Raw genomic sequence first — 17,798 nt, forward strand, 5'->3', positions numbered from 1 at the left:
ATATGTACCACAGTTTCTTTAGCCATTTGTCTGTTGAAGGGTATCTTGGTTGTTTCCAGAGCCTGGCTATTGTGAATAGGGCTGCAATAAATATAGGTGTGAGGAAATGGCTTTTGTATTGTATTTTTGTGTTCATAAGGTATATCCCTAGGAGTGGAATAGCTGGGTTGAATGGGAGCTCAATTTCCAGATTTTGGAGGAATCTCCATATTGCTTTCCATAGAGGTTGGACTAGATGGCATTCCCACCAGCAATGGATAAGAGTTCCCTTCTCTCCACATCTCCACCAGCACTGATTGTTCTCATTCTTTGTGATGTGTGCCATTCTCTGGGGTGTGAGGTGGTATCTCATCGTTGTTTTGATTTGCATCTCCCTGATGATTAGTGACGAGGGGCATTTTTTTCATGTGCCCTTTGGCCATTTGTATTTCTTTTTTTTATCAAAGTGTCTGTTCATTTCTTCTCCCCATTTTTTGATGAGATTAGATTTTTTTTTGTAAAGTTCTGTCAGTACCCTGCATATTTTGGATATTAGCCCCTTATCTGAAGGGTGTTGGGTGAATAGTTTCTCCCACTCGGTGGGTGACTCTTGTATCCTGGGCACTATTTCTTTTGAGGTGCAGAAGCTTCTCAGTTTAATGTATTTCCATCTGTTGATCTCTGCTTCTACTTATTTGGAAAGTGCAGTTTCCTCCTTGAAGATGCCTTTAGTCTCAATGTCATGAAGTGTTTTACAGACGTGTTGTTCTATATACCTTATGGTATCAGGTCTGATATCAAGGTCTTTAATCCATTTGGATTTACCTTAGTACATGATGTTAACTGGGGGTCTATGTTTGCTTTTTTGCAAGTGGCTAACCAGTTCTGCCAGCACCACTTGTTGAAGAAATTTTCTCTGCTCCACTTAGAATTTATTGCTCCTTTGTCAAATATTAGGTAATTGCATGTCTGGGGAACACTCTCTGAGGATGCAAGCCTATTCTACTGATCTGAGGTTCTGTCTTTATTCCAATACCATGCTGTTTTGATAACTATTGCTTTGTAGTACAGTTTAAAGTTGGGGAAAGTAATGCTTCCCATTTTCCTTTTCCCTAGGAGTGCTTTAGCTATTTGTGGGTGTTTATTGTTCCAAAGTAACTTCGTAAGTGTTTGATCCACTTCTTTGAAGAATGTCATGGGTATTTTTAAGGGGATTGCATTAAATCTGTATAATGCTTTGGGAAGTATTGCAATTTTAATGATGTTAATTCTGCCAATTCATGAGCAGGGTATGTGTTTCCATTTCCATGTATCCTCTCATTTCTTGGAGCAGGGCTTTATAGTTTTCTTTGTATAGGTCCTTCACATCTTTGATCAAGTTGACTCCAAGATATTTGAGTTTGTGTGGCACTATTGTGAATAGGATTGCCTTCCTGACTTCCATCTCTTCCCTATCATTATTGGTGTATACAAAGCCATTGATTTCTGTAGGTTGATTTTGTAGCCTGCCACCTTGCTATAGTTTCTAGAAGCTTTTTGGTAGAGTCTTTGTGGTTTTCTAAGTAGAGTATCATGTCGTCTGCAAACAATTCTTCCTTTCCTATCTGGATTCCCTTGATATCTTTTTCTTGCCTGATCGCTATAGCAAGAAATTCCAGTACTATGTTAAAGAGGAGTGGTGAGAGCGGACAGCTTTGTCTTGTACCAGAATTTAGAGGAAAGGCTTTTAGTTTTTCTCCATTGAGGATCATATTTGCCATTGGCTTGTGGTATATGGCTTCAACTAGATTGAGAAAGGTTCCTTCCATTCCCATCTTGCCAGAGTTTTGATCAAGAATGGGTGTTGGACCTTATCAACTGCTTTCTCTGCATCTATTGATATGATCATATAATTTTTATTTTTCTTGTTGTTGATGCTGTGTATGATGTTGATAGATTTACGGATGTTAAATATCCTTGCATTCCTGGGATGAAACCTACTTGGTCATAGTGTATGATCTTCTTGATGATGCATTGGATCATATATGCCAGGATATTGTTGAAGATCTTTGCAACAGCATTCATTAGGGATATTGATCTGTAGTTTTCTTTTTTGGCAGCATCTCTGTCTGGTTTTGGTATCAAGGTGATGTTGGCTTCATAAAAGGTGTTTGGGAGTGTTCCCGTTTTTTCAATTTTATGGAAGAGCTTGGCTAGGATTGTTAGTAGCTCCTCTCGAAAGATTTGAAAAAAATTCATTAGAAAATTTATCTGGGCCTGAGCTTTTCTTTTTGGGCAGATATTTGATTACAGTTTCAATTTCTTCAGTAGTGATGGGGGTGTTTAGATATGCTACATCCTCCTTACTTAAATGTGGAAGTTTATAAGTGTCCAAGAATTTTCCCATTTCTTCTAGATTCTCATGTTTAGTAGCATAAAGTTTCTCAAAGTAGTCTCTGATTACCCTTTGGATCTCTGAAATATCTGTCGTGGTCTCCCCCTTTTCATTTCTAATACAGATTTATCTATCTCTCTTTCTTTGTGAGTTTTGCCAATGGTCTATCAATCTTGTTTATTTTTTCAAAGAACCAACTTCTGCTTTCATTGATCTTTTGGATTGTTTTTTTGGTTTTCCACTTCATTGAGTTCTGCTTTCATCTTTGTTATTTCCTTTTGTCTCCTTATTTTTGGGTCCTTTTGTTGGTCATTTTTTAATTTTTTGAGTTATGTCATTAAGTTATTCAGGTATGCCCCTTCTTCCTTCCTGATGTGTGCTTGTAGAGCTATAAATTTTCCTCTCAGGACCACTTTTGCTGTGTCCCATAGGTTCTGGCAGTTTGTGTTTTCATTATCATTTGTTTCCTGTTCAGTAGCAGGGTGTTTAATTTCCAATCGTTAAAGTTTTTCTTCTGTGTGGCTTTGTAGTTCACATCTAATTTCAGAGCCTTGTGGTCAGCAAAGGTAGCCTGAAAGATTCTTATCCTTTTGATTTTATGGAGGTATGTTTTATGTGCAGCATGTAGTGTATTCTGGAGAATGACCCATATACATTGGAAAAGAATGTGTATCCAGGTTTTTTTGGGATGGAGTGTCCTGTATATATCTACTAGTCCTCTTTTTTCCATAAATCTTTTCAGGGCTAGTATGTTTTTGTTGGGTTTCAATCTGGTTGACCTATCAAGTGTTGATAGGGCTGTGTTGAGGTCTCCCACAATTATTGTGTTATTATTGATTTCTTCTTTCAAATTTGTCAGTAATTGTATTAGACAATTTGATTGTCTCTCATTGGGTGCATATATGTTTAATAGTCTGATTTCTTCCTGTTGCACATATCCCTTGATTAGTACATAGTGTCCATCTTTGTCCCTTACCACTTTTCTGAGTATAAAGTCATCAGATATTAATATAGCCACCCCAGCTTTTTGAGGGTGTTGTTTGCTTGGATGATTTTCCTCCAGCCTTTGATTTTGAGTCTATGTTTCTTATGACTATTCAGATGTGTTTCCTGTAGGCAGCAGAAGGTTGGATTCATCTTTTTGACCCATTTTTCCACTCTGTGTCTTTTAATTGGTGAATTTAGTCCATTGACATTGAGAGAGATGATTGTCATAGGATTTAATGTCATCTTTGTAGATAAGTTTGCTGTGTTTGTTGGTTTCTCTTGTCTTTGAGTAGATCTGTCAGTTTTTCCTTTAAGGCTGGTTTATCATCTGTGAAGTTTTTGAGCTGTTGTTTATCCATGACGCTATGTATTCTTCCTTCAAACCTGAACGTGAGTTGGGCTGGGTGCAGTATTCTCGGTGAGGCACTCATTTCATTCAGTGTTGTCACAATATCCCACCACTGTCTTCTGGACTGGAGAGTTTCTTGTGACATGTCTGCTGTAAGTCTTAGGTATCCTCCTTTGAATGTAATTTCTCTTTTTGATCTTGCTGCTTTCAGTATTCTATCTCTATCTATGGGATTTGTTATTGTAATGAGGATGTGTCTTGGGGTGTTTTTCTTTGGGTCTCTTTACCTGGTACTCTTGGGGCATGCAGAGTTTGATTGCATGTAGTCTTCAACTCTGGGAGTATCTCTTTGATGATGTCTTTGACAGTTGATTCTTCCTGGAGATCTCCTTCCTGGGTTTCTGGGACTCCAATGATTCTTATGTTGTTTCTGTTGAGTTTATCAAAGACTTCTATTTTCATCTGTTCGCATGCCTTGAGTACTTTTTCCATTGCCTATTCGTTTGTCTTAAGGTTCTTTTCCAATTTCTTCTGCTGTGTTGAGTTTTTCTGCATCAGATCTTCCAGTACTCTGATTCTCTCCTCAGCTGCTGATACCCTGTTGGCGAGGCTATCCATTGAGGTTTTCAGTTGAGCAACGTTTTTTTTTTTTTTTTTCAGATCTGTTATTTGAGTTCGGAGTTTTCTGATTTCTGTCTTTGTGTTCTGTTCAGATCGATCTATGCTTTTTTTTTGAGTTCTATGAACATCTTCCATATTTCTATTCTATTCTCCTTATCTGAGAGGTTAATCATGTGGTTGGAATTTATTAGGTCATCCGAGCTCTTGTCTTTATTCTCTGTGGATGATGTTTGCCTGCAAGGTTTCTCCATTGTCACGCTTGTAGTGTGGTTTTTCCTGCGTGTTATGGTGGGGTTCTTTAGTTAGAAAGATTGTGCGGCCGTGAGGTGAAGCAAAGCAGCCATGTTCTTCTGCTGCCTCTAGTTGACAGTTTTTTGGGGGTGCGCTCCCTAGGCCTAGGAAATCTTCAGGGGTTCAGAAACACAGGCAGATAGGCACAGGCAGGAGAAGTTTCCCTAGAAGTCCTCAGAGTGAACTTTTCTCTAGTTTTTACTAATCCCTTATTTTGCATCTGAAGTTAGTTTGCTAAGAGCTGCCTTAAGTTGTGACCTTCTCTTTAGTAACTCAGAATTCTTACTGTTCACACCCATAGCTTAATGTATTGTCTACTGCTAAACTCTGCTTTGTAAGTGTAAACATTCTTCTCAATACCTATGACTGACTTTTACCCCTTATAAAACTTTCTGCTTAAAGATTAAATTTGTCACATGTTCACCAGAAACATGGGTCCCCATACAATTTATTTATATGGTCTCTCATTTCTCATTTCTTTAATATGATTACTTTGACCATTCATGTTCACCCACTTCCCTGTCTTAGTTAGAATTGTTGTGATGCAAGCTGCTTCCAGCACTAGAATATGGCCTTGGTAAATGTTCTGTACACATTCAATTAATGGGGACTTTAACAGAAACCCAAGAGTAGAGTACAGGTGAGTTCCTCAAGAACATCCAGCTCAGTGTGTAGTCATCAAGAGAGCACACCACCCACAGATAGTTTGCTGAGGATACCTTTTTTTATGGGCTTAACACTGCATGTAAGGCTGAAATAGCACAATCTATTACTCTCTGCAATTTGGTCTATTTCTTTGATTTTATTTGGGATCACACAGGTAGTTCTCAAGGGTTACTCTAGGTTCTGTGCAAGAATTACTCCTGTTGATGCTCAATGGTTGACTATACAGGACGCAAGAGATTGAACCTAGGTCAGTTAAGAGCAAAACAAGCATTTTACCTGCTATACTATTGCCCCAGACCTTGCTATCTGCACTTCTTATTTTGTTGATCAACTTAGTTGGCAAAGCCTAAGAAATATCTATATATTTCTCTTACCTTCTGTGTGGCCAAAAAGATTTCCAGTCTGTGAGTGTCATTTCAGGAAGTGGAAGGCTATTAGGGTCTCACCCTGCCAATGGAGCATCACAGGAGAGATCTACAGAGGCAATCTTAGGCTAATGCCCCTGTGGGTGACATGTTGAAATACCTTTTGGTTTTCTCCTGTAGTCCAAGGCAGAGGTAATTTAAATAATATTGCTTTTTAATATTCTTCACCTGGTTCAATTATTTTTTATTTCAACTCCAATTTGGTATGATTATATCCCTTTAGAATTGACTGAGCTAATGAAATTTGGTAGAAGGTGGTTTAAAACAGATATAATAATTCCACACCTAAAAAATTGGAGTGAATTCATGCCATCTTTTGAATGGAACCATACTATGTGGAGAATGAACTACAAAAGGGTTTGAGCCCCCAAATAACAGCACTTGTATTGCTGACAGTGAAGCCAGGTAGGACTAGGCAGGCATTGGTAGAGTCCAATTCCTGCTAGAACAGAACTTAATTCTGACTTCTCTTTGAGTCTAGGAGAATATTGGCCTTTTGTGCCCTACTTTCAGGTCACCAGATAGATGGGATCAGTGCCAAGTGAGGGCTTGGGGGCAGTAGCAGAACATTTTTAATCCATAAGTATTTTACTAAAAACTTACATCTCTTGGGGAGGAGTGAGACATATTTTCTAATCCTATGGTGGAAGGAATAGCAATAGTACTAGTACATGTTCATCGAAATATGTGTAGATTTTTGTGCTAGAGGATTCTGAAAAGAAGAGAAAACCTGTCTTTTCTGAGTTCATGGAAGTGAGTGGCAAGGGCTATAGGACTTTATGGCAGAGCTTACACCACTGACTTAGAACAGAAGGAGTAAGCAATTGTGCATGGTGGGGTGCCTTTGAATGTGCTGCTGTTGCTGCTACCTCCTAAATATCCTTATATAGAAGCTGCATAGAAACATTTTTATGATTCAGAAGATGACTCTAGGTGACTCTGGGCTTGTGGATCTGGTTCCATGAGGTCCACTCCACCCCTCCCAGCTAAATCCTTTCTAAACCTTCATTCAAAATCTTTCTTCTAGCCTAGGTTTTAGGTAATGTCATCAGGGCACTAGTGACTTGCAGCAAGAGAGTGACCATGTGTAAAAGTTATTAATTGGTGCCTTAAATCATTTTCTCTACCACAGGGACCAGTTGAAGTATATGTGTTGCTAATTTGTCAGGCTCTGATATTCAGAAGTGCTTAATAAGTCTGGATTTTCCTTGTGCAATTGAGACAATGAGTTTGTGTCTTGATATTGGAGAGAATGTATTTTCCTGGTGAAGCATCAATGTACTCCTCAAGTAGTGATAAACCCAATAATAACAATAACAACATGATCAAATAAAATAGCTACTAGTATTTTAATTTACAAGTCATCAAGCAATATATACAAAAGGAAGTTCAATTAAGATGTTAGCTCAGGTTACACAATGGAGGAAGATGACTAGAAATAGTAGTGTAGGAGAAGCCTCAGGGATATTGTTTTAAAATACAGAAAATAATTGTGTGAAAGTGGCTAGAAAGCCCAACTTCTGCAATAATTCCCAAGTGGAAGTTGGATCATTTAAAATATTCAAACTCTGGCCTGCACATAAAATAAATTCTAATGGTCAGGAGGTATTTAATAGAATGAGAATTTTGAACATGAGTGGAATTCAGAATCATGGTGTACTCACTAAAATCCTGTGTTAAAGACACTAGACCAGATAATTATATCTGTATAGTAATCATTAATCTTTATGATAAACTGGTCTGAGGTATTATGTTATATTACCTGAGAGATCCAAAGATTCCATGATGCATTAATAATAGTAACAATTTATTTTCTCTAATAAATTAATTAATTACTGTTTTTAAGTTCCTCTTACCTAGGGAATATTGTGAGAAACAGTGAAGTTCAGGATAGCTGGACCAAGGATTTCATTAGGACACTTTTTATCTAATAATCACTCACTCACTTATTCACTAGGACAACTGATACCTAATGATTCACTTTTCTTCTTTTTTCATAGTCCAGAGATAAAAGTAAAAATAAACCTATGAACTAATATATAGAGTGTTTGAATAATGAAGGAAAGCAGAGACAACCAGGAAAGAAGCTGAGGATCACTAGAATGAAAATATACATTCAAAGGTTTGAACATAACACCAAATTGATAGGATCCAAGAAATTTTATACGTTTGGATACTACACCGATTTTATAGGACCCAAGAAAGTTACATGTCTTGCTTTTAATAGCTGGCACTCTTCAGCTATTCACCATTATAATTTTTAGAAGAGGAAACAGCTAGTTTGCACTTCCTAGCCTCTGTGAAGGTCAGGAAGGTCCATGACAGAAGCTAATAAGATGTGAGCAGGAATGGGGTGAGTTAATTCAGACTGAGTTAATAACATCTTCTTATTTAAAATTCTCTACCTCTTTCTTTTTATAGCCCTTTTAGACTAGAGATTGAAACTTGACTATTATCAATCACAGTGAGAGAAAAACTTTATATGTGGAGCCAATGGGATTAGAAAGCTTTCACTACAACTACAGGATAGAATAGGTTAATGTTCTATGCTTCAGTTATAGAAAAAATAGACACATAACTATATACATGTATCTGTAGTATAACAAATGCATATTAATGAAAATATGTTAATACAGAGTACATATAGATTATAGAAATATTTAATATTTAACATAGAAATATGAAAAAAAAGGTTGGTAGCCAGGACTTCTGTAGTACCTTAGAATTTAAAAAATTCAGTTCTATGGTTATATGAACCAGAAAACCAATTCTAGTAGCATTACTTTGAGTGTGGCTCACAGTTCATAGTGTGCTGTGTGATAGTTCTTGTCTTTGAGGAGCTTCTATTTGAGATTTATCTTTGCTGCATTGTACCTTTCTCCAAATAACCTAGTGTAGGTCCTTTTTCCTCTTTGTAAATTTTATGTGATACCTTGGCCTCTTCCTGCTTCCAAAAGCAGTATTGAAGAGGAAATACATAGTGGCTTGATGAAATATTCCTGACTTGAAATAATGGCCTTTGTACACATTTGATTTTGTACATTATTCTCTGTAAGAGTTGTTATTAACTATATATCAGGTAGAGCTGAAATTCAAAAATGCAGTAAATATTGAAAAAGCCACAAGTGATCACTTTCATTGTGGCATTTACTTTTAATGATACCTATTATTTTATACTTAATATGTGAAATAAAATAATAATAGTATTTTAATATAATCCCTTATCTGATAGAAATTTTTATACTAGTCAAATTAGAAAATATTCATTTCATGAGAGGATAAGCTCACCTTTAGTTTTCTTAATTTTTCCTTGACTAAATCAACTGAAAAGGTGTCAGTTAAAGATCAGCTCAGAATGATAACAATGGGGGCTGGAGAAAGATTTATTAGAATAAAATGCAACTGAAACATGATTTTGAAGATTAGTGCACAAGATTAAGAACACGTTTTTTATTTTATATTTACATTGCATGGTCTGTCAAAGTATATAATTGATTCCTTTTTTACTTTTATTTTTTATATTTGAATGACAGACATTTATTAGAATATATAACTGCAAATCTTACACAATGGTATTTAAGGTACACAATGACAAGTCTTACACAGTGATATTTTATGTACACGGTGACAATATATGAGGGCCTTTCCACCAGCAGTGTTGTCCTCCCTTCATCCCTGTTCCCAAGCATATATCCCTTATCTCCCTCCTTTATCCCCCAGAATGCTAGTCTAAGTAAAAGCATATATGTTAACCTAATGTAAACCTTTTTTTTTTTTTTTTTGGTGTTCCAGATATTTTAACTAGTGGTTTCTTAAAAGTTTGGAGTTAAAGGAGCACTGTAAAAACAATGTTAAGAGTGGTAATTATCGTTTGCATGAAAGTATGGGGGTCATGGAAAGGAAAAACTTTGGCCTAAGTACAAGGAGACCCTACCCTTGAAGTTTCCTGACATAAGAACATTTCTAGGCTCCAGGCAAACTAGTTTGTCCAATCCCGGTCATTGTCTGTAGTACCCATACAGTTATATTTTTCACAGTCTCTGTTGTTATCTCACGTTTCTGTATTGAAGGTCCTGGAATCTGTATATCGTACATTGAAGTCAGGATGGTGCGGACTGGCATCTAATTTCAACTTGCAATTAACAGGCAATGCAGAAAGCCCTGTCCAGTACGCAGGTCATTGTTGTTGTTTAAATCTTCTCAGTGTTAAGGGAAGACTCTTTTGAGTAAATCGATGTTAGAGCAGCAGTAGGGTCTTCCCTGGTAGAGGATTGCTTCCAGATGATGTCATAAACAACGTTGGATGTTTCATAGATGGCTTCCCTGGTTCAGGGGTGACTGGAAAATACCCAAACCTCTGAGGCCTGTGCCAGGTCATCATGTCAATGTTCAGGGTTTGTAAGGTTCCATTGCACCACAAGATTTGTGTGCTCTTATCTCTATTAGATACGAACTTATTTGCATGTATAGTATTTTCCATTTTAATGTGCCCATGCAAACAAGGAATAATGCCACCTGCATTCTCAGTGCATAAGGGGGCAGCAAGAACAAGTTTAACAATCCCCATGACCTGGTTCAAACATAAGAATTAATCTGAGGAACTCTATCACCAAAATTCCTTATCGAACAGTTCACAGCGAGATTGGTGCCTATGGGGATGCTAGAACAAGTCCAAAAATCCAATTGACTTGGTTCTTATATAAACGTTAAATGGAGGGACACTTCTACAAACTTCCTTATATAACAAATAACAAAGGAAAGGAAAGATAGAGAGGGACTCTTTCACCAAAATACCTTATTGAACAATTCACAAAGAGGAGAAAAAATAAAAAGTGGGGAAAATAAACAATCTAACTTAAGACAGTGGACTCAATTGTCACCATTCATGGGAACTAATCAGAAACCTAGTATGGTACCAATCACAGTTACACAATGAAACAAGGAAGAGGCTAAGAGGCCACTGAGAGTAAACAAGTAGGAAAAGAGTACTGGCCTCTTCCCAGCCTGGTGTCCATCCTCTCATTTTTATTTTGAAAATATATGGTACCCCCACCCGAACTGGTCTCTTCCCAAACTGAGGGTCAGTCCTCTCATTTTTATTTTAAATATATATGGTACGCGTGGGGGCTAGTGCCCCTGCGTTGTTTTTTTAAATGGAGACCAATGAGAAGAAAAAAGAAATACCAGTGAATGTCAGGACGTAATGTCCCGATATACACCAGTGTTGCATTGGCCCGCCATCCACTCCATGTGTTCCCCCCTTAGTGTCGGGAGAGAGAAAGGGGGAAAGCTTGAGGACCACGATAGAGTCCACCTGGGCTGGCAACCAGGGAAGGCCTGGAGTGGGGGGGGGTAGGGGAATGACAGGAGGCCTGCCAAACCTCCCAGCACCCCCCAAGCTAGGGAGAATGCCATCCAGCACGGTGTGTCCCTTAACCCATACCTGGGAAGAGCTGGCCTCCAGGATCAAGGCACTGGAAGCCAACTATCTGCCTGGCCCCTTCCTTTGCTCCTCCTCCCTAGATTTCTTTTTTATAATTATTTTATTTAAGCACTATGTTACACAATTGTTAATGATTCAGTTTCAGTTAGAGAACGTACACCACTCTTCACCAGTGCACATGTCCTGCCACGTATGTCCTAGTTTTCCTCCCCCCTCTACCTCTTGCTGCCTCGGAGGAAGGCACTTTACTTCTCTCTCATTTTTGACTGTGGTTTGCAGTATGTAAATGAAGGGATATCCCTCTATCCCCTTTCCGCACCCAGTTCTTGTTCAGAATGGTCAGATCCAACTATCACTGTCATAGTGGACTGTTCTCTCTAACTTATCTGCACTCACATTTTTTTGTGGCAAGTTTCCTACTATAAACTGTCTCTCCTGTCCCTCACTATATTGTTGCTGGATATTATTACCATACCATCTTTCATTTTTTATAAGTATCACACAAATGAGTGAGATTATTCTATGTCTATTCCTCTCCCTCTTATTTTACTGAGCATAATAATGTCCATATTCATCCAAGTATAAGCAAATTTTATAATTTCAATTTTTCTAATAGCTGTACAGTATTCCATTGTAGATATTCCACAATTCCTTTAGCCAGTCCTCTGTTCTCAGTCAGATTTTGGCTATTTTAAGATGAATATAGTATTACAAAGGGATTTTCTAGATGGTGCTTTTGATTTTCTAGCTTATATTCCTATAAGTTTATTTGCTGGATCATATGAGAGCTCAATTTCTAGTTTATGAAGGATATCCACATTTTTATCCAAAAAGGCTTAATTAGTTGGCATTCCCACCAGCAGCGAATGACAGTCTTTTTCTCCGAGTATCTGTGCCAGCAGTTCTTTGTGTGTGTGTGTGTGTGTGTGTGTGTGTGTGTGTGTGTAATTTGTGCTAGTCTTTGTGGTATGAAATGATATCCCATTGCTGTTTGGATTTGCATACACCTAATGATTAATAATGGGATCATTTTTCAAGTGTCTTTTGGCCATCTGTCTTTTTTCTTCGAGGAAATATCTAATAACTTTTTCTCCTCAGTTTTGTGTTAAATTAGGTTATTTTTGCTAAGTTGTATCAGTTCCTTGCATATAGTAGATATTAATCCCTTATCTGATGAGAAATAAAGGTTCTTAAAGTGCATTTACAAAAGCAGCTCTCACATAGTTACTATAAGTGTTGTGTACTGGGAATAGACAGAAAACCAGAAATATAAATTTTCCACTTAGTGAGAAAGACACAGTGCAGTAAGAGAATCTAATGTCTGTTAAAAATATATAATAACAATTGCACCCTGCTACATTTCTTACCAACATGTTTAAAATTTTTAGATCTTTACTGTAAGTGCTATTGCTTGATATATATTTACAAGTGAGAAATCTAATGTACAGTGTTTCCATAAAAAGTTAGAGCATCTATTTTCTTTCCCCCTTTTCTATCTTTGATTTGATGACCTGGAATCAATAAACACTTGATTGTGTTACTCACATACATATTGGCAAAGCTTGGAAGATGTTGACCACTCACACTTGATTGTTGTTCAGCAGAGGTTGTATACTTTTTGTGTGGTGCAGGGAATCACAAATGGTAGTACTTTCAGGATTTGATGGGGGGGGGCGGGGGTAGTACTATGAACCAAACTCAAGACTTTTTTCTTTCAGGGCAAACACTCATTGAAAAAACTCTAGGATTCAAGAAACCTGCATTAATAACTAATCTACTGCCTTTTTCTAGTGCTATGTTTTACAGAAAAAATAGGTCAGAGTGTAAACTATAATAGAAAGAATGTGGTTAATTAGCTAGAAAAGTCAAGAATAAATGATATTTGAACATAATCTAATTAAAGAGAGAAAATCAACTTGAAAATATGCACAGAATGTTTTATGTTCTGAGTAGAGTAACAGCGAGTAGATGGGTCCTATGGTGGAAAAGGTAAAGTATTTTTGAGGAAAAATCAAGAAAAGGGGATTGATTTGAGTAGTAGTAAGCAAAAAGAAAAGTAAAAAATCTAAATGATATAGGCAAATAGGCCTTAATCTTGACCTCTGTGATTAAAGCTTTGATTTCTGAATAAAACCTATGGGAAACTACAATAGGCCCTTGAGAAAGATCAATAATAGAATTTATCATACATTTAGAAGCTATGTAACATTTGGACAGTTTGTTTTGTGACAGTTGTAAAAAGTAGCAATAGTGGAAACATGGTGATGGAATGAAGTCTTTTGCAGTAGCACTGATAATAAGTCAGTTGATATTATCTCAGAGATATCAATGCTTAGTTTGGAAACAAAAAATAAAACATGTCATGTGTTATTACTTTTTGCCAATTGCATGAGAGGAGGTGCCGTTTTCTGAAATGTGGAAGATACATCTGAAAGTGGTGGTGGAATAATAAAAAGTGCTCTATGCACTTTTAAATGGAGGCAATGAACAAAAACTTAATTAATTAGACTGAATTTAGAGGGGAAATGGTAGTGATGGTTGTTTTAGAATGCCAACATGGGTAAATAAGATTATTTAAGTGGAAAATGATACAAGGTAAGTATAACTCAGATATTAATATTTAGATTTTTTTAACAAAAAGATCCAGCACAGGCACCTACAGATGATACAGTGAAGTATAGGAAGGAAAAAAGTAAGTTCTAGAGATCAAGATTCAAAGAAGAATTTTAATAGAATGGCATTCAATAATGCCTTTAGGGTCAGTATGGAGGAGACCAAATTACCAAATTTGGCTCGTGTTTATCATAGAATCATGAGATACCCTTGTTTGGAAAGTCTGCATTCTGAGAATAAGACTGCCATAGCTATCAACCACCACCTCTCAAAAGCTTGATGCTGAGAAATATTTAGTATTTTCTCAGTATTTACCTATTGTGGTTTTGGGTCAGTTTTGTCTTTCATTAATTATTACACCAACAGCAATCCAGCACCAGCCAGCTATAAAAGGCATCCTTATGATTGGCTGCCTGGGACTATAAACTCTCCCCAACCTCTCACCCCCACCACCCCTGTGGAAAGTCAGGGCGGAGAGGTGCTGGCAGTTGGAAGAGAGATTTGAAGCAGCAATTTGACCTAACTGCTTCTACTCCTGGCTATGGCAGGATTTTGACAGTCCTTCAGCAGTATCCTTTTGGAATATTTATCCCCTTTACATTGTAGACCTGTTTCTTTTACCTGGCTCTCAATCTTAGCTTACCCTGGTCTCAAACCCAGCTCTCTCTCTCTCTCTCTCTCTCTCTCTCTCTCTCTCTCTCTCTCTCTCTCTCTCTCCTCTCTCTCTCCTCTCTCTCCACTCTCTCCTCTCTCTCCCCTCTCTCCTCTCTCTCCCTCTCTCCTCTCTCTCCCCTCCCTCTCCTCTCTCTCCCCTCCCTCTCTCCTCTCTCCCCTCTCTCCTCTCTCTCCCTCTCTCCTCTCTCTCCCTCTCTCCTCTCTCTCCCCTCTCTCCCCTCTCTCCCCTTTCTCTCCTCTCTCTCCCTCTCTCCTCTCTCTCCCCTCCCTCTCTCCTCTCTCCCCTCTCTCTCCTCTCTCTCCCCTCCCTCTCTCCTCTCTCCCCTCTCTCTCCTCTCTCCCCTCCCTCTCTCCTCTCTCCCCTCTCTCCTCTCTCTCCCCTCCCTCTCTCCTCTCTCCCCTCTCTCCTCTCTCTCCCCTCCCTCTCTCCTCTCCCCTCTCTCTCCTCTCTCTCCCTCTCTCCTCTCTCCCCTCTCTCCTCTCTCTCCCCTCCCTCTCCCCTCTCCCCTCTCTCTCCTCTCTCTCCCCCTCTCCTCTCTCTCCCCTCTCTCCTCTCTCCTCTCTCTCCCCTCCCTCTCTCCTCTCTCCCCTCTCTCTCCTCTCTCCCCTCTCTCCCCTCCCTCTCTCCTCTCTCCCCTCTCTCTCCTCTCTCTCCCTCTCTCCTCTCTCCCCTCTCTCCTCTCTCTCCCCTCCCTCTCTCCTCTCTCCCCTCCCTCTCTCCTCTCTCCCCTCTCTCCCTCTCTCCTCTCTCTCCACTCTCCCCTCTCTCCTCTCTCTCTCCCTCTCTCCTCTCTCTCCCTCTCTCCTCTCTCTCCCTCTCTCCTCTCTCCCCTCCCTCTCTCCTCTCTCCCCTCTCTCCTCTCTCTCCCTCTCTCCTCTCTCTCCCTCTCTCCTCTCTCTCCCCTCTCTCCCCTCTCTCCCCTTTCTCTCCTCTCTCTCCCTCTCTCCTCTCTCTCCCCTCCCTCTCTCCTCTCTCCCCTCTCTCTCCTCTCTCTCCCCTCCCTCTCTCCTCTCTCCCCTCTCTCTCCTCTCTCCCCTCCCTCTCTCCTCTCTCCCCTCTCTCCTCTCTCTCCCCTCCCTCTCTCCTCTCTCCCCTCTCTCCTCTCTCTCCCCTCCCTCTCTCCTCTCCCCTCTCTCTCCTCTCTCTCCCTCTCTCCTCTCTCCCCTCTCTCCTCTCTCTCCCCTCCCTCTCTCCTCTCCCCTCTCTCTCCTCTCTCTCCCTCTCTCCTCTCTCTCCCCTCTCTCCTCTCTCCTCTCTCTCCCCTCCCTCTCTCCTCTCTCCCCTCTCTCTCCTCTCTCTCCCCTCCCTCTCTCCTCTCTCCCCTCTCTCCTCTCTCTCCCCTCCCTCTCTCCTCTCCCCTCTCTCTCCTCTCTCTCCCTCTCTCCTCTCTCTCCCCTCTCTCCCCTCTCTCCCCTCTCTCTCCTCTCTCCTCTCTCTCCCCTCCCTCTCCTCTCTCTCCCCTCCCTCTCTCTCCCCTCCCTCTCCTCTCTCTCCCCTCCCTCTCTCCTCTCTCCCCTCTCTCCTCTCTCTCCCTCTCTCCTCTCTCCCCTCTCTCTCCTCTCTCTCCCTCTCTCCTCTCTCCCCTCCCTCTCTCCTCTCTCCCTCTCTCCTCTCTCTCCCCTCCCTCTCCCCTATCTCTCCCCTCTCTCCTCTCTCTCTCCTCTTTCTCTCTCTCTTTCTCTCTCTCCCCTCTCTCTCTCTCTCCCCCACCCTGGTCTACGAGTTTGTCAAGGTCCCTGGGCTTTTATATTCAAAAGGATTGAGACATTTTATTAGTGTCTTGCCTGCAAGGCACTTGTAGACACTGGCAATGTGGGCCCATCTCTGGCAGCTAAGCTCTGGCAGGGATGTAACTGTTTCATGTAGCTCCAAATCTGAGTATGAATAAGTAGTTTCAATGTGGGGTTTTCAGTGATGTAAAACTATTGGAAGAGTATGATTGTTGATGGAAACTTAGTACTAGAACCTCCCTTTTAAATTTTTATTTAACTCACAAGTAGTTCTGGTTCCGCCGAGGCGATCATTGCTACAGTTCTGTCCGCTTCACGGTCGGAGGTCATTAAGGCACGATGCTGCGGAATTTGACGGCTCTTCGTCAGATTACCCAGAGAACCATAAGTACTGCTTCTCGCAGGCAGTTTGAAAATAAGGTGCCAGAGAAACAAAAACTATTTCAGGAGAATAATGGAATTCCAATACATCTAAAGGGTGGGTTGTCTGATGCCCTCCTGTATAGAGCCACTATGATTCTGACACTTGGTGGAACAGCATATACCATATATGAGCTGGTTAAGGCTTCATTTCCCAAGAAGCAAGATTGACTTCAATTTATTACCCCAACAGTCAATTGAAAAAATGGACCACTAATCTGAGTTCTTTGGGATCAATATTTATTAACTTGTACTTGTACTTAACTGTCACCAATAAATCAATCTTTACCAAAAAAAATAAATTTTTATTTAACTCATTGTGACTTACAAAGTTTATCATAGTTTATGATAAACTTCATAGTTCTTCATAGTTTATCATAGTTGGATTCCAGATATATAAATTTTTTAGAACAAATCCCATCACCAGTGTCAATCTTTCAATGAATGTTCCCAGAGTATATCCCTGACATCACCCTGTGCCCCCAGCCAGTCAGCATAACAGGTCTATTTTAATTTTGGTTGTTTAAGCTTGTATATCATGATTTAATTGCTGTTGACTCTGGCTTGGGTATTTAGTTCTGTCCTTTCCTAACATCACTAATGCAACTGAGGTCTCAAGCTCCCTGTCAACCATTATTTTATATTCTAAATACCACATATAAGCGAGATCATCTTGTATTTATCTTTTATCTTCTGATTTACTTCATTTAGCATAATATTTTCCAGTTCCACTGATGGTGCATCATTCCTTAGTATTCCATTTTTTATATGGAATATCTTCATAATCATATCTTCATGATCCACTTGGTCTTTGGACATCTAGGTTGATTCTAACTCTGAGATACTTAATAGATCTTTTTAAATGTGGATTATAAAACGTTCAACCTCTGATTCTTTTTAGATAAAGTAAACATGTTGATGGGATAGAAAATATTATACCACAGAATGTACTGTTGGAAACATGACAAAAATCAGAGTATGTCATCAGGGAAAGGGAAAAACACCAATTGGGGTCTTACATTAAGAGAGTTAAAAAATGAATGTAAAGGGAATAAACTTATCCCAAGCATTTTACTATATAGAGAAACATCTCCATAATAATCTAGGTATTTTATTATACAGGGAGCAAGCAAATGCAATCATAACTCCAAAGTAACTAAGATCTAGTCGATTAAACTTTAGCAGAAAAAGGTTAACAAATAAAGGGAAAAGTCTTGGAGGTGG

At 39.4% G+C, this 17,798-nt stretch overlaps 1 protein-coding gene across 1 annotated transcript; it reads left to right on the top strand.

Moving 5' to 3' along the window:
• Nucleotides 1-16,421: 16,421 nt before the first annotated feature.
• On the top strand, nucleotides 16,422-16,824 carry LOC126004572 (cytochrome c oxidase subunit 7A2, mitochondrial-like). Its single transcript, XM_049771002.1, has one exon. It carries the CDS (start codon nucleotides 16,494-16,496, stop codon nucleotides 16,743-16,745), a length of 252 nt encoding a protein of 83 aa, XP_049626959.1. The 5' UTR covers nucleotides 16,422-16,493; the 3' UTR covers nucleotides 16,746-16,824.
• Nucleotides 16,825-17,798: the final 974 nt, after the last annotated feature.

This window comes from Suncus etruscus, chromosome 3 (assembly GCF_024139225.1).
Source record: "Suncus etruscus isolate mSunEtr1 chromosome 3, mSunEtr1.pri.cur, whole genome shotgun sequence".
NCBI lineage: Eukaryota > Metazoa > Chordata > Mammalia > Eulipotyphla > Soricidae > Suncus > Suncus etruscus.